We start from the raw sequence: 24111 nt of genomic DNA, 5'->3' as shown, positions 1-24111 counted from the left end.
AACATGGCAATGAAATCCGAAATTTTTAGTTCAGCTATGTCGATACCCCGATTCATATAGCAATTTAACACGCGTAACATATCGTGAAGCTTTTGTCGACCGTAATCGGTGCGGCAGGTCGAACTTTTCCGACACTGTGTTGACCTGGTGGCGCAGAGTGAATCGGCAGAGCATAGCCTGGAAATGTCGGTAAGTGTATTGTTTCCCCGGTTATTAACAATATAATATTCCTGTGACCGCTTATACTTGTATAGATCACTAACCCTGAGTAAACTGAAGTGTTTAAAAAGCTTTGTGGTAGATTCTGAATATGGTACGTTAGAAATAATTCACATAACTTTTTTAGCGTGTTATTAGTAGATTGTTTAGATTACCTTCTGTGGTTTTGCCCCACACCACAAATGAGCGATTTAGACAGGATGCGAACTAAGATCAATATATATTTAAGTTTACTCTTTCAGGTAAAAGATAACGATTTCGGTTTAACAGTCCCATCATACTGCTTAGTTTGTTCAACACGAAATTTAATCATCCCATTGCAAAGTATTTGAGAAACGTATATACCCAGAACCTTAACGCACTGCATAATTTCAATCTTAGAAGATCTAAATATGATATCATTAATGACGGCCGCCTGCACACTCCTAATTTGAAAAATTATTGTTTTTGTTTTATTTATTTATTTCTTACCTCAAAGACCCCGGATATTGGGCATTACATGAGGGTTGGTCATGGCAGACTACAAGATGATAGCCTCAATCTTTTTCTTGAATTTGATGGGGCTGGCAAAGTGCATGGCTTCCGGCGGCAGATCGTGTCAGTCCCGAGATGATTTGACAAAAAAAAAGATCGGAAATGAGATGCAGTTCTTGCAGGGGAAGGGCACACGGTCTTGCTGTGGTGAATGCGGCTGGAGAGACGATGTGCTGCTGACATGACTGATGCTCCTAAAGACGAATGATAAAACTTATGGAACAAGCATAATTGAGATATTTTTCTTCTTGTTTCAAGGCTAGACAAAGAGGCTTTAGATTTTGGAGAAGGCATACTCGTATAATATGAATAATCACAATAAATAAAGCGGATAGCGCGATTTCGTATTTTTTCAGGCGTTAGTGAGAAGTTTAACTGATGAGGGTCCCATACTGCTGAAGCGAATCCTAATTTAGGTCGGACGAAAGTTTGGTAAGCTAATAATTTGATAGAAGGGGTAGCAAAACGAAGATTTCGACGTAGGAAGCCAAGGGTGCGGTTAGCGTCATTAGCGGTGTTCGTTATTTGTGAAGACCATGTTATGGTATGAGTTAAAGTAATGCCCAAATACTTACAGGTAAGAACGGAGCACACTTCAGAACCAAAAAGAAGGGAATGTGGGATTACCTGCGATGGAAAGAAATGATACATGCTTTAGCAATATTAAGGGACATTAACCAATGCTTGCACCAATTTTCAATTCGGGTTAAATCTTGTTGAAGGGTGTCGGCGTCAGTCGCAGCTAATCTTTCGCAGCTAATCTGCCGAGAAAGTCGGCACTTAATGAACAGTCGGTGCACTCATGCGTGTTGGTTGTCTTCTGTAGCGTTCATTTTGCGCCGTGTTCCCTCATAATAGCATTCTTACAAGTTGCGTTCCATATTTCACGGCAATCTCTTGACCCGGCTACTCTACATTTCAGTTACTTTCCCAACAATCAGGATTACTTATTTCGAGCAATTAAATCAATCCGAACAGGTGCGTTTTATGGCTGCTAATTTAAACAATTATGAGGATGCAAAGATAAGTTGTGCATTTTAACTCCGTCTCCCGCCGTAACTGTTCTGCAAAACAAGCGCCCCCTTCGCATGCCTTACCTCTCATAATTTGGGGTTAACTGTTGGTCAGGCAGCCTGGTTTGACCTGCGATTGGCAATTTTTTCAGCGCGCGCTGTAACGAGCAAAGCCAGATAGCCGGTGCACTTTCATAGTGTAGTCAGAATACTCGGGAACACAACAGTCCCCCATAACTTGGTCTCTGACTGCTGCTTCAGACACAGTACGAGCTCACTTCAAGCAAAGGGGCGTGGCTCCTTCTCGGTTTTGCAAGTTTTGTGCGTTCTCTGCTGCCTTCTTCCAATTAGAGGCGCCTCGTTGTCCTTACGCGTCGCGGCCTTTCTTCTCCCGATCACAGCCGCCTCGGTACACATAGCACGTTCTGCACCACGCTGTCAGAATTCGCATATTTTGTCCACCAGACCACACGCGCTTGCACTAGGCCAAGGCCAAGAAAGCCAATAACGTAGGCTAAGAACGCTGAAAGGCGAGCGTTAAAACCTGCCAGGTTGCACATAAAAATTTGCCGAGTGGCTTCTTCACAACCTGATCACAAAGGCGTTTCCTAATAGGTAGCCGAATTATTTAGGCGCTCTTACGGGTAAGCGAGTATGTGAAGCTCTTGTCGCAGCGTTTTGTCCAGTTTATTATTTCTTTTATCTTAATGCCACGAAGGCATTATTACCATCCATGGTAAAACAGCGCGGAAAAACACGAGGACGGAACAAACACGACGACACGAGCGCTGACTTTCAAATGGTGATTTATTACGCACATGTGTACATATACTATTCCCGCCAAACACTAAACAGAAAAAAATATCGAAGAAACAATCATTAAACATCTTAAATCTACCTTTGTACACCCTGCATGTTTTAAAAAGGTGATTTCGTGGTTAGCCAGTGATAATGAGGGCTTGCTAATGCATTATTACCCCTCCCCTCTCTTGTTTGCGCCAGCTCACTACGAATATCATGGCACCAAAGCTATCTTCTGTGCGTCAGTAAGCAAAGAAGCTGCGGCTGCGTGACGCGAACTAAAGGCGGCTTTTTTCCCCAGTAATGGTTTTTTTTCCTCCCTTTTCGTATCGCTGTTAAAGAAACCACCACTGGGGAAGAAAGGCTCTTTTCATTGCCGTCACGCAGCAACATCAGTAAAATTTGTCACGGGTGTTTGTGGGCAACTATGTCCTATATATTAGTTTTTTTCTCTCTTTCCATGACAGCAGCGGGGATGAGAGCTTGTCAGTCGTGTTCACTAGCTCGCATCTTCCTGCGTGCTTTACCTCAAAGGTGGTTTTACAACTAGAGAGATCGATCCCAACCACGGTGGCCGTGTTTCGAAGGAGGCGAAACGCAAAGGCACTCGTGTGCTGTGCGACGTCAGTGCACGTTAAAGATCCCCAGGTGGTCGAAATTATTCCGGAGCCCTCCAACACCGGACCTCATTCTCTCTTTCCTCTTTTATTCCAGCCTTCCTGCCTTCACATACCGCGCGGTTCGGGTGTCCATCGAGACATGCGAGACAATTACTGCGCCATTTCCTTTCCTCAAGAACCAATTCTCAATTTTTTTTCCTGTGCTGCTCCGGCTCCTCTTTCTTTGTTTACCCTGGCAGGGACAATAGGATTGAAAATAAGTAGTTATCAGCGGCTGCTTTTTTGACGTCTCTTTGTGGATCAGTCGCTATTGAGATTTTAAAGCGAAAGCTTTACTGGCCGCGAACTTGTGATTTCGCCGTGGCGGTACTCCGAGGCGGCACATGACGTCACAATGCGCGCCTCGCCGCGGATATTTCTCTCTCTCTCGCTCCCTAGTAACTACTGCTCATGCGCCACTGAGTAGCAGCGAGCCACAGGTGTTCCGCCGCTGCGCAGCGCTTCGCCTTTCCTCAAAATCCAACATTCAATTTTCAGTTTCACCACTCGAGGCCAAGGCATCTTCCAACAAGCCGCGCTGCGGTTATATAATGCCAGAGCTTTGGGGGCGGTGCTCTATGCGCTGCCGCTCGTCACGCTGCGCAAGCCGTGCTGAAACTCGAGCTCCAGCACCGGAAGTCCCTGCGCCTGTGCCTAGGCCTGCCCAAAAACTCGCAGTGTGCTTCAACGTTGGCCGAGGCAGGAACGTGACCACTTGAGTTCCAAGCAGCGCGCAGGGCACTGAATCACATCGACCGGCTTCACGGCACACCGGACGGCGGCTCGCTGCTGCAGCGTATGCACTCGCACCCGCGCTAACGAATGGGCGCGGCGCTGCTCGAGTGTGAGCAATTGACTCAAGGCCCACCCCCCTACGGCTCCTGCGCGCCCTGGCCTGCTGCCTCGGAGGTACAGCGAGAGATCGTCGGCATCGCGGCACACCCCTCTGTGCTGTGCAGCAGCCTGTGCTGTGCAGCAGCTGGCCAGAGCCGTCATACACGAACAGCTCCAGGACCATCTCGTGTACACCGACGGCTCAGTGGCCCGCGACAACTGCTCCCTTGCAGCGGCGGCTACCATCCCCGCCCTGCGACTGCACAGCCAGCAACACGCAACCTTCCTGGGCTCCTCCAACACGGCGGAGTTGATGGGGATCCGGCTCGGCCTGGACCTGCTGCTCACCCTCTGCCCACCGCAGCCCAGGAGTGCTCTGCTGTGCGACTTCCGCACCGCCCTCAGCCGCCCGCTGTCCAACGGCCGCGGTACCCCACTAGTGCGGGAAATTCGCTCGCGCATTGAACGCCTCGCGCAGAGAGGATGCGCCGTGCGTGCACGGTCACTGCGGCATCGCCGGCAACGAAGAAGCTGACGGCCTAACGACCGCCGCACGTCAAGTACCTGCCAGCGATTTGCCCCTTGCGCTGGAGGACGTGCGTGCGGTCATCCACGACCATCTCCGAAAGCAGCACCCCGTCCCACGCATCGCAGGAGGTGAGCGCATCGACAGCATCACCGGTCGCAACGTGTCGGAACCGCATGGCGCGATTTCAGGCGCGATTCACGCGCGGATGGTGGGACGCGCGCGTCATTTTGATGCGTGCCCAGTATGGTCCGACACGAAATCGCGCCGCCGCGGGCTGCTGCTCGGAGTAGAAAAAAAAGAAGCGTTTGCGGGTCGGTAGGCTGGAAACGCCGATTGGTCGGTGGGATGCGTGTCTGCGTGACGTTTTTTTCGCTTCGCCCTCGTTCTCAACTGCATGTGGGTCGCCGCGCCTCTCTCGGCCTGTCCCTAGAGGGCCTAGGGAATTGCTAGGTCCGGCCGTCCGCCGTGCTTGCGTGGTCCGCGGGCATTCCCTTCGTGAGCCTAGGCGGCGTTTCGGGAGCTGTCCAGGCGTCCGAATAAATACCGAGCTGAACTCAACTCCAAACCGCCTCTATGCTGTCCCTAGCTGAACCAAACTTGACGCTGCCTGTTCCCTGTAGTCTTTTATGGTGACTTCCAATCGCAGAGTTGGAGCACTTCTGGAGCAACTGTATTCCAAACGCAGATCTGAGGCACGGATCACGCCTTCCATTCGTAGACAAGGAGCGGTTGCCGAGCCGAGATTGCTCCGTGGAGCAGTCGGGACTGCACCGCCGAAATCGGCGGATCCGACCGGAAGTTTGCGTGACGTTCTATTTCAGCGGCGATAGCGGCGCCCTACATGCTCTGGCCTGCATGCTCTGGCCAGAGCAAGTGTACTCCAATTGCAATTTCAGGCCGCGCGCTCTGCGCCGGATTCATGCGCTCTGTCACAGAACGTGCAGACCGCTCCGGGCCTGCGATTGGAATTCACCATTAGATGTCCCCAACCATTGTATGTGACTGCGAGGTGCGCTTTTTTCCACGTTTTCTACGCGCGCGAACTTCAGTTGCCGCCAGTGACGATCCATCATGGCGTTCGAGGCGTGCTCGTTGGCGATAGTCAGCTGAAGCGTTTGTGCAGGTCTCGTCTGCGATTGCGTCCTTCGGTCGAGACCTGCACATTCAGCTTTAGCGGCTACGATGCCTTGCGCCTTGCAAGCGCTGTGCGGCGCATCAACCTGCTGCGCGCAGACTTCTGTGTATAGTGCACGTGGGAGGCAACGACATCTCTAGGCCAAACACAAGTCCGCAGGAGATTTGCGACAACATCAAGGTATGTACTACGTGGTGGCGCAACGCGTCGAACTTCTGCCGGTTTCAGTAATGAGTTCTGAACTATCATTTCGCGTCCTAGGCCCTCGTTCTGCAGCTGCTACGCGACGTGGCCACTGTGGTCCTCGTGGTGAAGGTGCTGCCACGCTGGTTTATTACGACGGACGCCGAGGTGAGCCGCAGCTGGTTGAACCGCCGTCACCTGCTCAACCGCAAGCTGACGGCTACGCTTAAGCGGATGCCGTCTGTGTTCATCCTGAACCCGGACGTGAGTACCGACATGCTTGTCTTGTTGTACGCCTTTCGGGTGAACAGTGCGCAAAAAGGGGAGTTGAATACCAGATGAACATAGAGCTGGCGTGCAACAACATTTATTCTTAGTACAGGAAATCTCCGTTTGTTCGTGGCGAAACAAAAAAAAAACAAACAGTTTAGGAAAAGTTGTAACTGCCGGCCTCTTCTGATAACAGAGAAAGTGAGCATACATTGACATAGTCTTTGCCCCCTGCTGCTGTCATCTCAGCTTCCATATTTTGCTGTATTAGTTGGACTTTATATTTTTTAGAGCAAAACAGTTGAGAATTGAGGCATGCGCCCACAAGTACTACAACGCAGTCATCCATCATGGGCAGTTTCCACCTTGTTGGCGTACTCTCTGTCACATATACTAAGGAGCCTAAATTAAATTTTAAAGGAAAAAGGTGTGAAGAAGACGACGCGAATTAACCGAAGAATAAAGAAGAGGAAGAAGAAGCATTCGGTGAGGTGGAGGGAGATGATTGGTGAAGAACCATTCGGTGAGGTGGAGAGAGATGATTGGTGGAGAAGAGAAGACGACGACAAGGCATACGTGGACTAACACCGAGGCTATAAAAGGGCGAGTGAGAGCGAGGCCCGGGGGGGGGGGGACAGCAGAGAAGCGGACGCTCCACGGGTCAGGGACACTTTGGCTGGAAGAGAGCGACGCTGGCTACTGCTCCGGTGAGCTCGCGTTCTACGACTCCGCATCGTGGATTTCCTGCCGTGCCTACGCCCATTCCAGGGAGTCAACGGAGGACGCTACCACCTGCTACGGCCAGGGGTGTCTCCAGCACTGTTTCCACCCACGCCAACAACACCGGCATCATCTCCACGGGCGCTTGGACCTGGAGCTTGTACGACGCAGCCAGTGACGCCAGCCCGAGCGCGCCGAACGCCGCCAGCGACGCCAGCCCAAGCACGGCAAACGCCACCTCGACGCCGGCTACGGGAGCCATACAACGCCGCAGCCGCACCGAACAAACCGTGAGCACGAACACTGACCACGAATAGTAGAACGCTAGTAGTAGACGCTGGTAGTAGTGTGCCCAGGTCGTGTATATTTATAGTCTTTGTGTGTTGTGTTAGTTTTGTTAGTTTTGTGTTCTAGTGTGTGTGCCACGTAGGGTGTATTAAATGTGCGTTTGTGTGGGTACACCCATCGCCTAGTCCATTTTTCAGTCCGAGTATTCTCCGGAGAGATCCTTGACAAAGATAAGTGGCGAGCCGGTGCCAGGATTCATTTCCTTTTTTTCTTTTTGCTTTGTCTCGGATCTTTCCAATATCTCAAGGGCAGAAAGGATGGATTTGGCAAGAACGTTAGAACTGGCGCTGAAGCTAGGGTTAAGCAAGGAAGAGGCGATGCATGTCTATGAGGAGGAAGGAAAGAGAGAGAGGAAAGTGCGCAAGCACGCGCAGACGCTCGCGAAGCAGAAGAGCGCGAGGCGAAAAAGCTCGCGAGGCAGAAGAGCGAGAAGCTAGAAGAGCCCGCGAGGCTGAAGAACAGGAGAAAAGAAGGATAGAACGGGAGAAGGAGTTTATTTTGTGGAAACAGGCGCATGTCGCGGGAGGATATGACGATATCACGGACAATGATCAGCGTTCCTTAGCGGGTACAGAATCTCCTAGACCGGCCACAGTTTGTCCAAGAAAGCTGATGGCTCCTTTCGATGACAAGAGAGATGATTTGGATGCATATCTGCAACGATTCGAGCGGATAGCTTTGGGGCAAGGCTGGGAGCGCAGTGAATGGGCCATGGCATTGAGCATGTGTTTAGTCGGAGAGGCGCTGAATGTGTTTGGAAGGATGCCTGCTGCTGATTCCATGGACTACGAGAAAGTCAAAAAGGCACTCCTCCAAAGATTCAGGCTTACGGCAGAGGGTTTTCGTGAGAGATTTCGAACCGCGAAACCTGAGGATTCGGAAACCGCGAAGCAGTTTTCCTGCAGGCTGACCAACTATTTTGATAGGTGGCTTGATATGTCAAACACAGAAAAGAGTTTTGAAGGTGTGCGTGACAAGCTGGTCACAGAGCAATTTTTATCGTGTTGCAGCTCAAAGCTGGCGCTATTCCTGAAGGAAATAAAGTTGTGTTCGTTGGAAGAGTTCGCCGACACTGCTGACTAATTCCTCGAGGCTCAAGGGTTAAGGTACTTGAGTAAGGCAAAAGAGAAAAGCCAAAAGACCCTAGAGACAGATGCGGCAAAACCAAGAGCATATGGCGGTGCATCTAAGGCGCCAGTAAGGTGTTTTCTCTGCGGCAAGGTGGGACACCGTGCAGCTGACAGTCGGACGAGTATAGCCGCCCAAAAAACACAGGTTGTGTGTCAAGGTTGCAAGAGGAGGGGTCATACTCTGGATGAGTGCCGATACAGAACGCAGGACCGAGCTGCATGCGTTGTCGACTCATGGGTAGAACTTGTCACGCCACCCGAAGTTCCACAGCTGAAAGGAGAGCAAACGCCGCTGGAAAATGAGGCAGTGTGTGGAACACCCAAGTCGAAAGCAGCAATGCCAGTGGTGGTTGGGCAAATAGGAGACCGTCCTATATTGGTGCTTAGAGACAGCGGAGCTAACACAGTCTTGGTTCGTAGAAGCCTGGTGAAGGACGAGGATCTTACAGGGGAAGCGTAGGCCGTCACTCTGGTAGACAGCACAGTAAGGTACCTTCCTGAAGCTAGAATTCTAGTGTCCACGCCATATTATACTGGGCAGGTAGTGGCAAAATGCGTAGACCAACCCATCTACGATCTCATCTTGGGGAACATCACGGGTGCAAGAGGTGTCGAAGACCCCGATCTCGAGTGGAGGATGCTCGACGGTGAAGAACATCCAAAGGAGGAAAGGCCTGCGAAAGCTCAGACGGGTGCAGTCAGTTTCTCGTCGGCAGTGGAGACAAGAGCTCAAGCGACAGCCCGAGCAACGCAGCGTCCGCTCTCCACTCCTGTTACGATGTGCCTGTGCGTAACACCGGGCGAAATTGCAATTAGGCAAAAAGATGACCCGAGCCTGAAGACCTGCTTCGAAAGAGTCGGGGAAAGGTGAAAAGAAAGAAGAGTCCTACGTCCTTCGAATATCAATTGGTAAATGGTCTTCTGCACAGGGAGTGCATATTTAGTTCAGGAAGGCGGGTCCAACAGCTGGTGTTACCGAGAGACCGTGCTACGCTTAGGACATGACGCTATTATGGCCGGACACCAGGGTGTTCAAAAAACAGTGTCTAGGATCACCGAGGAGTTCTTTTGGCCGTGTGTTCAGAGTGACGTTAAGCGCTTTGTTCGCTCATGTGATGTGTGCCAGCGCACAGTTCCGAAGGGAAAAGTTGGTCCCGTACCTCTGGGAAAGATGCCAGCCATAGACCTACCGTTTCAGCGAGTGGCTATTGACATTGTGGGGCCAATCTCTCCAGTATCCGCCGAAGGCAATTGATATGTGCTTACTCTGAGTGACGTGGCCACTCGTTATCCTGACGCTATTCCACTGAGAACTACTGACAGTATCCAAGTGGCGGAGGATCTCGTGGAAATGTTTTCGCGTTATGGGTTCCCGAGGGAAGTTTTGAGTGACCGGGGCTCGAACTTCACATCGGAACTAAAGAAGGAGATTAACCGTCTTTTGTCAGTGAGGCAGTTACTGACGACGCCTTACCATCCCATGTGTAATGGGCTTGTAGAGCGTTTCAACGGCACCCTCAAAAACATGATCACGAAAATGTGCCAGGAGAGACCTACTGATTGGGATAGATATCTCCCATCTCTTTTGTTCGCTTACCGCGAAATGCCGCAAACAAGTCTTGGTTTCTCGCCTTTCGAGATGTTATATGGGAGAACCGTTAGAGGTCCATTTACAATACTCAAGGAGCTGTGGGCTAATAAGGAGATTGCATAATATCTCAAGACAACTTACACATACGTTCTTGAGTTGCGGGACAAGTTGGAAGAAACATGCAGGCTTGCACATCAAGGCCTGGAAAGGGCGCGCGAACGCTATAAGGGCTACTATGACAAGAAAGCCACTCACAGGATTTGAATCCTGGCGACAAGGTTCTCTTCTTACTACCCATGGATCATAATAGGTTACTGATGCAGTGGAGGCGCCCTTACCTTGTGACGCAGAAGAAAAACGACGTGGATTATGAGTTATTGATAAATAACACCAAGAAGGTTTTCCATGCAAACATGTTGAAAAAGTACGAAGAAAGAGTTCCCATACAGTGCGCCCCCAAGGTAGTATACTCGGTAGTAGCCGAGGAGACAGAGGCAGTGAGAAGAAAATGGTAGGTTGGGATAAGGTGCTAATAAACCACAGTTTGAATGAAGCCCGAAGCTCACAGATAAAGGCCCTATTCCAATGCAAAGCGGGTGTGTTTTCAGATGTGCCGGGCAAAACGGATTTCATATGTTGCAGACTAGATCTTTCTACAGATAGACTAATCAGTGTGAAGCAATACCCACTACCTTTAGCAGTTCAAGAATCAATAGAAAAGGAGGTGCGGGATATGTTGGAGCTTGGTATGATTGAGAGGTCGTGGTCAGCATACAATGCGCCTCTCGTGGTTGTCAAAAAACCCGATGGTACTAACCGACTGTGTGTAGATTTTCGTCGGCTAAATGACATCATAGTACCCGATGCAGAACCCATACCAAGAGCGGACGTGGTGTTCGCTAAGGTGGACCACTAAAGATTTATTTTCTAAATTCGACTTAGCTAAAGAGTATTGGCAAATACCAATGGAAGATTCGTCTAAAGAGAAGACTGCCTTTTCGTGCTCGGCGGGTTTATTCCAATTTAAATTCATGGCTTGTAGTTTGAAGACAGCATCTGCAATACTTACGAAGCTTATGAGGAAGGTTTTGGATGGGCTCCAAAATGTAGAACACTATATTGATGGTATACTGGTGGCAACAGATACTTGGGAAGAGCGTGTAATTACATTGGAAAAACTATTTGATAGAATTCAGCAAGCCAGGTTGACCATAAAACCGGCGAAATGTGAGGTGGGCTTTGAAGCCATTTCTTTTCTCAGACACAAGCTGGGGATGGGCCGCACGACGACAGACGACATCGCGACGAAAGACATGTTGGTAAAAATACAGCAGGCCCAGACACCGACGGCTAAGAAGGAGGTACAGTCGTTCCTGGGGTTAACGGGATACTACAGAGACTTTATTCCCGATTACGCCCACATAGCCGACCCGCTTGTCGAACTCACTAAGAAGGGGGCAAGCAATAAGCTGAATTGGACTGCTGAACATGAAAATGCATTCGTGATGTTAAAAGGGTGTATGGCAAAACCACCCGTTCTGCTTGCTCCGAATATGGATAAAGAGTTTGTGTTTCGCACTGATGCATCAGACCGAGCTTTAGGAGCCGTACTCTTGCACGAAGAGAATCGCGTGCTACATCCGGTATTTTTTACAAGCAAGAGATTATCGGCTAGTGAACGCAACTACTCCGCTGTTGAAAAGGAATGTTTGGCGGTGGTGTGGGCGGTAAAAAAATTCCACATTTATCTTTATGGGATACATTTTAGGATTCAAACAGATCATCAGCCGCTTGAATACTTAACCAAGGCCAAAATGAACAATAGTAAATTTATGAGATGGAGTTTAGCCTTGCAAGAATACTCATTTCAGGTGGAATATATTACAGGCAGAGATAACGTTGGAGCGGACTTCATGAGTAGAGCCAACTGGACAGCTCTAGGTATCTCTGGGATGTATCTTTTGTTGTGGTTGTGTTAATGTGTCTCTGGGATTTATCTTGTTCTTGTTGCTGTTGTTGGTGTTGTGATCATATAAGGGAGTGTGTTGTGGACACGAACATGTTTATTAATGACTCTGTACGGACAGCGGCAGTGGTGTGCTGTGTTCGTGTTGTGCGTTTGGTGTGTGCTGGACCTCTGCGGTGTGTTGTGTGCTGGGGCCAGAATCGCCACAGAAGATAGTCGGTTGGCTGGATGGCTTGAAGATGAGGATGACGTGAGCAGTTTTTCATGTAAAAACTCTTGACAGAGGGGGTCTTTGTCACATATATTAAGGAGCCTAAATTAAATTTTAAAGGAAAAAGGTGTGAAGAACACGCGAATTAACCGAAGAATAAAGAAGAGGAAGAAGAAGCATTCGGTGAGGTGGAGGGAGATGATTGGTGGAGAACCATTCGGTTAGGTGGAGAGAGATGATTGGTGGAGAAGAGAAGACGACGACGGCAAGGCCAACGTTACTAGACTAGCTTCAGTTGTCAAACTCTCCGCCTGCGCCCTTACTGCCGGTGTCTCCACTCCCTTGCCCGCCGCCAGATGGCGGCGCCGCTCCATCCAGCTCCACAGCAGACGCCCCGCCGTAGCCTAGCGTTCGTGCAGACGAGCAGCTTGTGTGCGTTTCACGCTCGCTCGCGTTGTTCCTTGTGGTATTTGTGATAGTAGGCAAAATCGGTATCCACATACAGGTGCTTGTCACGTTTCCTCGTTGCTTTTACTGGAAGACTAGATCCCTGGCGCTGTTCCAGGTACCTAGCAAAAAATGCACGCGTGTCGCTAAATCAAATTGAATGACGCGTGCACCGGGGTCCTGAAAGTGCAGGCATAACCTGACACGACTGAGCGTATTCTCTGACAGCGCTGAAGCTCTCTTAGTCGGTCCATCCTTCATGCTTTACGGGCTGGTCTCGCGTCCCCGTGCGGCAGAAGCAAATGTGTTCCCAGCACACGTTCGCTTGTTTATGCCGATACCAATTCAGGGCCAATTGCAGAGCTCAGAAGTCGCGGCGCGATTTCTGGGTCTTGTGCTGTGGCCTAATCACTTTGATCTGGAGCAGTTATAGACCACATTGTAAGAAAAAATGTGCGACCCACAAAAATAACAGCACAACTTTGTTGTGAATCAACGAACATTTTATTAAAGAAAATGAAGTAAAAAACAACCGTATGGCCCACGTATATAACTAAGATAAACCTTATCATAAGGGAAATAATCTAGGCCAAATGATTTGAGCCCACGTGGGCCATTTACACCTAAAGCAGCTTGGCACGTTTCCTCGCTGCCTTTACTTCAAGGCTGGATCCCCGCCGCTGCTCCAGGAACCTAGCATAAAAATGCATGCGCGTGGCTAAATAAAACTGAATGATGCGTGCACTGAGTTCCTGAAAGTGCATTGGGCACCCAACACGACTGAGCGTATTCTCTGACAGCTCTCCTAGGATGGTCCAGAACAAGTCACCAAACACCTTGTTAGACTTTGTTTGCCGCTCTATAATACATTCAATTCCTGACAACATACAAGTTAGGGCTCCAGAGGGGTTCTTCAGAGCGCCAGGCACAAATGACCTAAGTTCGGTGAGAATGGCTGCCGGTGGAACATCTGATGCAGCTACCAAAGTAGCATGGCAGTCACTGCAGTCCGTCATCTCTTCGCAGACTTCTTAGCAACGTAGCCGCCAAGATAGTGGAGAACAGCTGTAGATGCAAAAGGGCGGCTGTCGCTCTGTTGGAGGGAATCAGCGTCTGCCTCCTCCTGCAGGTCAATCTGGCTAATAATTGCGGCGAGCTTCCGCTGACGATCTTCTTTTCGGGACAAAGCCTCCAACTTCTTTTTGCTAAGGGTCTCCTCCACAGTCACAAGAACCGGATCAGCATCTCCGGAGCAGTTGCCTTTCAGTGCCATTTTAATGGTGTGTAAAGGCTCAGGAGCCTGAAAATTTGCCCAAAGTGTGTGATTGTAGGGTGGTCTTCATCACCACCGAAGCTTCTCACCACGCCAAAGAAGCGCTACAAAAAAGAAGAGGTCAGTCTTTGGACACAGTCGCCAAAACATGGTAATTTCAAAACAAAGAAACACGATAAGGGTTACCTCTAACGGGTCCTGGTTGAGCTTCGCAGTCAACACATATCTGACGCCCTTGTCATGTAGCCAAGTTACGATGTCGAGGACTGACATTAGCGTCACTCGAAGAGATTCGGTCGTCATTTGAGAGGCAAACAGCTTTGTGTTATTCTTAACACTCTCCTTTTCTGTTCAGTTCAGCATGTCGAGGAAGTCGATGATCACCTGAATTTCAAAGTGAAATGGCATGTAGCATGTCGTTTTGAACTAGTAGACACCCTAAGCACGTAAAAACACTTTTTGTACCTTGAGTTGTGGCGAATTCTTGCGTATGCCTTCGGCTGGGAACTTGGCATTTAATGCATCAAAGAGGTCATTCATTCGCCTTGTGAAGCTCTCCGTGCCTTCTGTACCCTCAAAGCCAGGTTTCTGTTGCTCCCGGTAGAACTTCAGGCCCACAGCGACGCTCCTGCTGAATAGCTGAGAGCAATGTTCATTATCACCTATATGTTTCAGTTAAAACCTGTGATCAGAGTGGACAGTACATTTCAAGGCAAAGGCTTTGCTGCTACCGTGCCAAGATAGCAACTGCAAAAAGATGATACAAAGCAGAAGGCACACTTGTCATACCTGTGTTGAAAGCCGGACGTTCATCTTCTCGAGCTTCTTCGGATTCACATGAGATGCCGTCAACCTTGGAACGACCTTTAGCTGTTCTTTCTCTTCAATGTCGTGAAGTTTCCTGTAGTGCTCGAAATTCACCAAGTCAGAACCAGCCTACAAAAAGCAAAAAAAAGCAAGCATTCAGGTTAGTGAAACATCGCAACGTTCACATGTACGAGAAATTTCTGAAAAGTTAGACGGGCATTACCTTTCCAAACTTGTAGGTCAAAAGATGGTTTCTCACGCACTTGACAATATGTGGCACGTCGCACAAGAAGTGAAGAGAACGTCCCTCTTCAAGTGTCGGGTGCGGGATCTTGTTGATTGGTTGACACAGCTTGCCTGATATACCGACGTGAGACCACATCGACCTGTTATTTCCTGCGCCATCGCTCACGACAGCTATGATGGTAGCACCATAGCCTTCAAGTTTGAGCACGGACTCCATAACTATTTTGGCCAGTTCAAAGCCTGGAGCAGCACCTCTGGTAGCAAAGCTGGCTACTGGCTGCACCCACCGATGAAAAAGGGGTATGAACATGATCACTAGGGCATGGTCAGCAGCAATTTGCTCCCCTGAATGGCCTCCATAGTTGACGAATCCATCAAACTTCAACGTTGATTTGTTGAAATCGACCGACTCCCGTAATTTGATCTCGTCCAATACAAGAGTGCCGCACCGCTCCACAGGACGTACATCTTTGAAAAAGGCCTTGATGGACTCAAGCGCAACCTCGTTGTACCCATACTCACAAGGTACACCAGAAAGAATTTGGTTTAGGCGGCTGGCCGTTGGAAGGGGAAGCAGCTTCGTGCTTCGCAGAAGGTTGTAAGCTTTTGGGCTTGCGATACGAAGAAGGAGGCAGTTCATTACCCACATCCTTGTGTATCGGACGCCTCGAGGGCCCTTTGCTTTCACCTGCTGCAGTGACGTCCGAAATGCAAGTTGCTGGACTGGTGGTAGTGAGGTCAGTGCCTCCTCAATCGCCGCAGATTCCTGGCCTGCTAGCTGCTTCTTTAGTTTATCCACCTCGGCCATGAAAGAAACTCTTGCAGATGCGGCTCTTAGTGCTTTTTTTGAAGATTTTTTATCCTTTTCTGTCTGTGCGACGCCTTTTTTTGCTTCTGAAGCATCTGCATTTTCAGCTCTTTCATTTTCTTTTGGCATGGCTTGCACATCGCTTCAGAAGAAAGTACCTTGCACCTGCGTGGAAAGCTTGTAACTTTCAGTGCTCTTAGCCCCGGACAGACATTGAGCTCGTCAACTCTCTCTATTAGAGCCGCTAGGTCATCCAATGTGCGGATGTTAACGCTCTTGAATGCCACGACCACACGGCCGAGAGCACTTGCCGTGGCATTGTTGTCAGTCCCCATTGCAACGCATTTTTCAATTTGCGGGAGCCTTTGTTGTGTTTTCAGAGTGAAAAACACGACATATTTGCCATTGGCGTCCTCAAGACTCAGCATCCGCCACAACGACGGTTACCGAACGCCTTCCATATCACTTAAAGTGACTTCCTTCAAAGCTTCCAGACCGGAACCTGAGCTACAAACGATTTGCATTTCTTCTGCGTCTTCACATTGACCGCCACTTGAAGGTGACCTCGTGAGACCTGCTTGTGCAGTGTTTTGCTCCCTTCGTTTTCGTTTTTTTTTCCGGCGGCTTCGAAAGGTACGAAGGAAGGTTCGGGAACAATTTCGGCACCGCACCCTCGGCAAGCGTCCACTTGCCTCGTGGCACCTCAACTGTCTGTCCGTTTATAACGTGCACATACCTCTTCAAGATATCCTGCTCATGGAAGTGCAAATCACACACCTTGGATTTTGCAGAGAGTTCCCGGTCGGCACGAGGAATCGCTCTGTTCCACGCCGAGCGAAGCGTCTCATTGCTTGGGGCACAGAAAAAATGGCGCTCCGAACTGTTAACATCGTTCCGGTAGCCGCTTTTGCAGCCCGGAACGCAGCACGTCGGCATCGTTTGCTGATGTTAACACATGCGGCGAAGACTAAATCGCCGTAGATGGCATGCTTGCTGAAATCCGCCGTGAACGAGCACCCGCAAAACACGCCAACGCTGCACCGCGTACTTCGTCCAGCCCGTTCTCCTAACCGGTTAGTTGAGAAGTGAAGCTGGGTGCGACTGCAGCGCCACGAAGGCGCGGGCCGGTGGCGGTTCCGCGCAGCGCCGCGCCGCGGAGTTTGACAACTGAAGCTAGTCTAGTAACGTTGGGCAAGGCATTCGTGGACTAACACCGAGGCTAGCACCCTACCGAGGCTATAAAAGGGCGAGTGAGAGCGAGGCCCGGGGGGGGGGGAGAACAGAGATGCGGAGGCTCCGGCGGGTCAGGGACGCTCTGGCCCCCTCCCCACATCCCCTTTCCCCATCCCCGCTCCAAGCTGTGCCCCCGCGATATGGGTGGCAGAAATCGAGCACATTCCCCCCACATAGCCACAAGAAGAGAGCGACGCCGGCTACTGCTCCGGTGAGCTCGCGTTCTACGACTCCGCATCGTGGACTTCCTGCCGTGCCTGCGCCCATTCCGGGGAGTTAACGGAGGACGCTACCACCTGCTACGGCCAGGGGTGTCTCCAGCGCTGTTGCCACCCACGCCAACAACACCGGCATCATCTCCACGGTCGCTTGGACCTGGAGCTTGTACGACGTAGCCAGCGACGCCAGCCCAAGCACGGCAAACGCCACCTCGATGCCGGCCGGCTACGGGAGCCATACAACGCCGCAGCCGCACCGAACAAACCGTGAGCACGAACACTGACCACGAATAGTAGAATGCTAGTAGTAGACGCTGGTAGTAGTGTGCCCAGGTCATGTATATTTATAGTCTTTGTGTGCTGTGTTAGTTTTGTGTTCTAGTGTGTGTGCCACGTAGGGTGTATTAAATGTGCGTTTGTATGGGTACACCCGCCGCCTAGTCCATTCTTTCAGTCCGAGTGTTCTCCAGAGAGATCCGTGACACTCTCAACTGCTTGCAAGCATACTAACTGCTTCCTGGATGAGAAATGGTTGCATGCAGTATACCACATGTTGTGTGCTCACTAATCGAACTCTTAGTAACCCTTGACAACACATAGTGACATGACTACCTTCACTATTCAGTTGCACACATTACAAAATTGTTTAGATTTCTTTGAAGAGGTCTTGCCCTGACAAAATATACAAAAGGTTTGAGTAGCTATGCATGCAGGTGACATGTGCCAGTTGCCCAACTTAAATTGTAATTTGCATTGAAGAAAATGTGCTGGAGCCATCACGTTTTGTGAATGCAGTTTGCTGACAGCTTTAAAAAATTCAGAACACACTGATGCTGTAATTGTTTACCTTCACACTCTGCCACACAATCTCTCGAGATTGGCCATTGTTAAGTTTGATTTTTCAGCACCTAAAATGCTGGGCAACATACGTAAAATCACTATATCTGTTAACTGAGTGAGTGTTCAGAGGAGTGCAGGGTCTTGTCTCTCACTTACGGAAAGTAGTACTTTCGATAGAGTAGCTGATGTCATTATAAAATTCTCAGTAGGCCTGCCAGCAAGGTTAAAACTGCCCATGAAGGATGCATGGCTGCACATTGCAGTACCAGTGGGTGCACATATGTCGGTTTGCAGATTCATTCTGAAAAACATGAAGGTAAACAGGAGCCGAAGACTATAGAAAATCAGAAGGCAGTCCCAAGAGGTGGTGACTGCATGAGTATATGCTCGCTGTCATGATGCAGAGCTCACCCAGCTAAGGGGCACATGCAGGCATTAAAGTATTTATCCCAGCATGTCTTCTTGGTGACCTGCCATCAATATATGTTCAGACATTTTATCTTCACTTTGTTTTCCTCAACTACCACCTATGGAGGTATTATATGAGGGTTGGGGTTAGAGATATTTAAGAAAAGATGTGAGTACAGGCATTGCGTTTGAAAATGCATTGTCAAGGCTTCAAGAAATGAAAATGGGCATGTGATGCCGGCAACTTCATGGGGAAGGGCATTGCAGTCCACAAATGCTCGGGGGAAAAATGATCATGAAAATGTGCGAGCAACAGGCCGAGTTATCTGAAACATTGCACAGCGTGGTGAGATATGTGGGTGCGATGCACAACGTAAGGTGCTTGACTGAGTGAACTGCGAAGAATTTTGTGCACCAAAGAAAGGCTGGTAATGCGGCGTCAAAGTAAGAGGCTTTCAAGGCTGTCCTTTAGAGATGAAACGGTGATAAAATAAGGGTACGAGGCATGATGCACGAAATGGACGGCATGGCTTTGAATTGATTCGAGCACATTTGGTAGGTGTATCTGAGGTGGGTTCTAGATGGGACTGGCGTACTGAGGTTTTGATCTGATATGTGTTTTATATGCCAGAAATTTCACGTGTTCGAGTTAATTCTGTTTTAAGCAAGTGTTACGTTTGTGTGGTCTGCTTTGTTTCTGCCCGTTCATGTGTTGTTTACTTCAAAAATATACCAGAGAGGTACAATTTTACTGTAGCTCTATACTGTTGGGATGTCTTAAATGTTTCCCCGCGCTGGTTGCTGACGCTCACCGAGCCGGTAACAAAATGGCGCCAATGTGCTGCTATGTGATATTGCAAATGGTCGAGGTTAATTTGGAACCCTCCACTGTAGCAGCCCTCATACCTCATGTCAGTTTTGGACATTAACCCTAGATACCATACCATGTTTGACGTATTTCCTCAATTTGCCCTATTCCTGAACAAATTCTATTTTATTTTCAGCATAGCTTCCTGAATGCAGCTAAAGCACCAAAGAAGCACCTTTTTGCTGGTGATGGATACCATCTGTCGGCTGGTGAAGGAGTGGGGAGCTGGCTGATATCCTCGTCAGGACCCTGGAAAAGGTGTACGGACCAGGCATCCTTGCTCCTTTCTCAAGAGTGCCAGCCAGACACATCATTTACTCGTGCCATCACTGCGGTACGAAGGGCCATGCGAATGGGGACTGCTACGAGTACTGCAGGCCGTAGGACCTGCACTACTATCTACAGTGCTCATAGCAGTGGGTACTGTAGTGACAATGAGACCTATTTCTGATGTGCTTCTGAGCTACATCTGCTCCTTGGAATCTGTTGACATTATCTGGGATTTTTTGACATGCACTGACACCGCACAGCTTGCAGGCTTTCTTGCATTTAATCTTCAAGACTTGCCACTGCTGCGGTTGAAATTAATCTGGAGCTCTCCACTGTTATTTAATAAGACCTTCTGACGGGCTAGTTGGTACATATTCATTTCTGGAAACTGTGCGCTAAAAAAGACGTTCACAGGAAAAATGAGACAACTGGAAAGAAGCGCCTGTTGCGTCGCTCATAGTCTGTATGAAGCTTTGGGACATTCGACCCCGCATGACAAGGATTATTCACATCCACTAATATTGTGCTGGCCTGCTTGGCAAGCTGGAAATCTTTGATGGGAAGAACAATAGGGAAAGTGTGGAATTCTACTTCCCCGCAAGCTATGTCCCTGAGAATGGCAAGCTGTTTTATAAACTTGTGGTGCAGCTACGTCTTCGTTGTTTGGGAATAACGGCACCCCACAACTATGTAGTGCTGCACGTTGCCACTAGTCGAATACTTTTCATTCAGCCAAAGCACTTGCAGAACTTTACAGTGCCTTTCACCAATGTCGTCGCCTGCAGTACCTGGTTCTATATTTCCCACAAATACAAGCGACCATGTATCATACAGCATGCCACTGTTCACAAACTTTCACAAGCAAACTGTTCAGCTCTGAATCGAAGACATTTAATGTATGCTGCAGTTTGCTTTGTGGTTTGCATTGCCAGCAGTAAACTTCGAGGAACAGCCAACAACCGGTATCAGACGAGGTAGCAGGCACCTGTCTTGGGACCCATGGAGCTGAGCAATCATGAATGCATTAATCAACGACAAACACAATGGCAATACCAGCTCATTACAAGGTACAACCCAGTTGTCTGCTGGTCTGCAATTATGCTTTCACCAAGCTGGGAATTACTGACAGATGTCCAACACAAGTGTTGGGCAATATGAGTATAGCCACAGAGTGGTGATCATCAGTCATCACCTTTCTTGCAGTCTGCACAGACCCTGACCTGGCTCTGCATTATGTACAGACTTGGCCAACTCAGGCCTTGTGCTCAATTGAACCGTTGCAGTCACAGCCGTGTGAATTCCCTTTCCAGGCTCCCTTGTTCAGGCTGATCAAGCGTGAACCTCATCACCTTTGGAAGTGGGGTCTGCCTCCTGCTGCAAAATAAGCCTGGTACGGCGCCCTTTTGCAATGCTGTGGTGCACATATCTTTCATCCAGGCCTGTCATTGACTGACACTGTTTGAATTAAGTCCGGTGGATAGCGTTACCTACTATTTAGATGCCTAATGAAAAAGCATAAGTGCCTCCGGCAGTCAGGTGCAACAGCAGCACTTCCTTACTCTTTGGCTCCTTGCACTGCATAGCCTTTCAGAAGATCTTCAGGGTTCGCAGCTGTGTTGTACAATTTTCTCTCTCAACGTTTAAAGCTACAGAACAGTCGGTACTGGACCCACCTCCAAGAACATGTCTATTCTTATCTTGGTACCCCCGTTGTCTTGAGATTCATAAGAATCTGTCTGCAAAACTAGGACCACCTTTTAATTGGCGAGCCCAGGATACAAGAATTTCTTGAGGTTGAAATGAATCAAGTTCACAAGCATTGCCCCCGTGTTCATTCTGCTGTTGTGCCTTGCATGTCACTGCCTGGGTGGAGAAGGAGGCTGGTATTGCACTTCTGTTTTTAGAGAAGGGAAGGAGGGGTCACTTCAATCATTGTGACATGTTGCGACGTGATGTGTACTGAGTGAACTTGGTGAATGACTGCATGTTTCCAACTGTTGTGTGTGTATTGCAACTGTAGAAACTGCTTCAAGAGTACAAGTGTAATAGTGTGCAGGTGTTACCTTTTATACAAAGATTTCAGCTCTACACATTTCTTGACCCAGTTCCTCCCCTCATGTTTTTTTTGTAGTGCAGAAGAGTACAATACCACGGTACAAGTAATGCTTATGGAATGTCAATATGGGTAGCGCTGGTTGAATGGTCCTACCTGTTCTGTGTACATGGCAATGTTTGTCCATCGAAAAATATGACACTCAGTGTTTATTCTACATGTTAAGTGTGTTTCTGCGACTGCAGTTTCTGAGCTGCTCTGGCTTCTTGGAGAGTGGTATCGCAAACTGGTGCTGAGGAAGGATTTTCTCACATCCAACAATACTTTGCCTATTAGTCAGCCCTGTAACATTCCCATTGCTTCTTCTCATGCGTTTTTGAGTGCGATCTGCATTACAATGTCATGCAGCCATTTGCTGTGCATTACAGTTTACACTCACCACGTAGCTCAGAGAGGCTCAGAGAGGTGTTCCTAAAAGCCTTGCACCTGGTCACACAAAAGTGTGCTTATGGTGTGGAATGATAAGCGCTCTGTATGTGTGCAAGCCCATAAAGCAGAGAGAAGGCTTCAAAGGGGAAACTCAAGACGCACTTTATGCCTGAGTGAACAACAAACAAAAAACAGCGCACTACATATACACCAAGATAACGCAACAGAAAACACCGCATTCCTATCACACTAATGGTCCTCGCGCGTAAACCACAAAGTCGCACTCATACAGTCTTGCTACCAAATGCGGGTGGTTTGTACGCTATCTCGGACGCGGAGTACGGACATAAACCCAGGTGGTACCTTGTTTCAAGAGACGCCGCTGTTCTATGAGAAGAGTGTTGAGGATCAGGTGAAAGTGTAGCAGCAGCGGCGCCCTTACGCAGCAGGAGCAGCACCAACTGCTGAAGATGATGACACCGAAGTGCAGCCGAATTGAGCTCCCTCCGCGTGCCAGCGTCACGCGTCGTTCGGCTGCACGCCATCATACGTTCTAACACTTCAGCCAGTAAATCAATCATTTCCTTTATCGTGCCGGCCTCATACTGATTGGCGCAACAACGGGAGTCGGTGCTGCCACGTCGCCTTAGCTGGGTGTCGGCGTTGGAGCATCTTCGTACTGATGACGAGGTCTGGCAGATAGCAACAGCCGCAGGCTAAGTCGTCAATCCGGAGGCGTTGACACAGGGCCCGCATTCCGAAGACGGGGTCAGCGTCGTGATCCACAGGTCCGGAGCATCAGCCGGTGGGGACCACGCCAGGTCAGTAGGCCTCGCGATCTAACACCTCCTGCTGCAGCTGATGGCCATGCGCTAACGTCCGCACCTAGAACGTTCCTCCTGTCTACATCGCCATCCCTCCTTTTATACGTCCACTTCATTTTCCTTTACTTCCACCTTGTTTTCAGTTTCGTCGTCGTCTTCTCCATCTCTTCCAAAAATACGACTGCACTCTCTTCCCTCTTCTCTTTCTTTCAAAGTGCCATGTGCCAATTAACATTCCTTTCCTTACGTCCTGTGTTTTACTCATCCCTCTTTTCTTTTTCGCCCGTGACACACCCTTACATCTGTGGATTTCAAAACTCTATTAGCAATTCAACAGCCTAGTAAGGTTTTTTTGTTGTTGACTTTTGTTGTGCTGCTTTTTATCCTCTTTAAGCTAACTTGTGAGAAATGTGACTAGTTAGCAAGAATAATAACAGATAAGAGCATGGTGTAGTCTTCTTGTCATTCTCATAATTTAATATATTTGCATATTAGCACAGGCTCATTTCAGCTCTGAAATGAATTCCCTTTTAAGTGCCTGACGTTTCCAGTGCCCTTGCAGTCATGCTGCAATTATCATTGTAATGATGCTATGGCAATGACTGTGCTTGTTTTTACCTGCCACATTGTGGCATGTTCTTATTGTAGTCCTTCCCAAATCACATGGTGCCTGTCGATGCAAGCACAGAACGGTCTTGGGCACTGCCCATGCTTTCTGCAGATAGTGTTTGCAAGAGTCCTGGGGCCGTATTACAGAACTGTCAAATAGCGAAGTTGCCAAAACTTGTCGAAAACGGTCAGTTAGCCTCAATCCTATTGGTCGGTCATGGCTGTCGGCCATATTGCTTTTTGCATCATGGGCGGCTGCAGATTACGTCACGGATGTGGCAGAAGTGATGGCGTTGCACACCTAATTACGCAGGTGCAAATTGATTTTTTTGTGATCGCCTCAAGGCGGTCAATTTGACTGTTGCGTTTCGGACAGAAAATGGCGGCGGTGAACGCGGCGATACAACTGAGGTGGTTGCGCCGGTGCGAGCAACGGCGAAGGAGGGCGCATGAAGACGTGTTTGACCTGCCGGACGAGCTGTTTTAACGCCTTTTTTCGACTGTAGAAGGAGACTGTGGAATTGCTGTACGACGAAGTCTCCGATGAACTGTTAGGTGCGTGTGCGAGCGCGTTATCGGTTCGGCGGCAGGTGCTATGTGCACTGCGGTTAATTGCCACGGGCAGCTTTCAAGCT

The 24111-nt window shown here is 49.0% G+C and overlaps 1 protein-coding gene and 1 pseudogene across 1 annotated transcript; one reads left to right on the top strand and one right to left on the bottom strand.

Moving 5' to 3' along the window:
• The first annotated feature begins 183 nt into the window (after nucleotides 1–183).
• Nucleotides 184–12824, top strand: LOC144095678 (uncharacterized). Its single transcript, XM_077629343.1, has 4 exons — nucleotides 184–189; nucleotides 5764–5904; nucleotides 5986–6171; nucleotides 12819–12824. The coding sequence occupies exons 1-4, from the start codon at nucleotides 184–186 to the stop codon at nucleotides 12822–12824; spliced, it is 339 nt and encodes a 112-aa protein (XP_077485469.1).
• A 130-nt stretch (nucleotides 12825–12954) lies between these two features.
• Nucleotides 12955–14676, bottom strand: LOC144095677 (uncharacterized; annotated as a pseudogene).
• Nucleotides 14677–24111: the final 9435 nt, after the last annotated feature.

Source organism: Amblyomma americanum, chromosome 6 (assembly GCF_052857255.1).
Source record: "Amblyomma americanum isolate KBUSLIRL-KWMA chromosome 6, ASM5285725v1, whole genome shotgun sequence".
In the NCBI taxonomy this organism is placed as follows: domain Eukaryota; kingdom Metazoa; phylum Arthropoda; class Arachnida; order Ixodida; family Ixodidae; genus Amblyomma; species Amblyomma americanum.
This window is presented reverse-complemented; position numbering and strand designations above follow the sequence as displayed.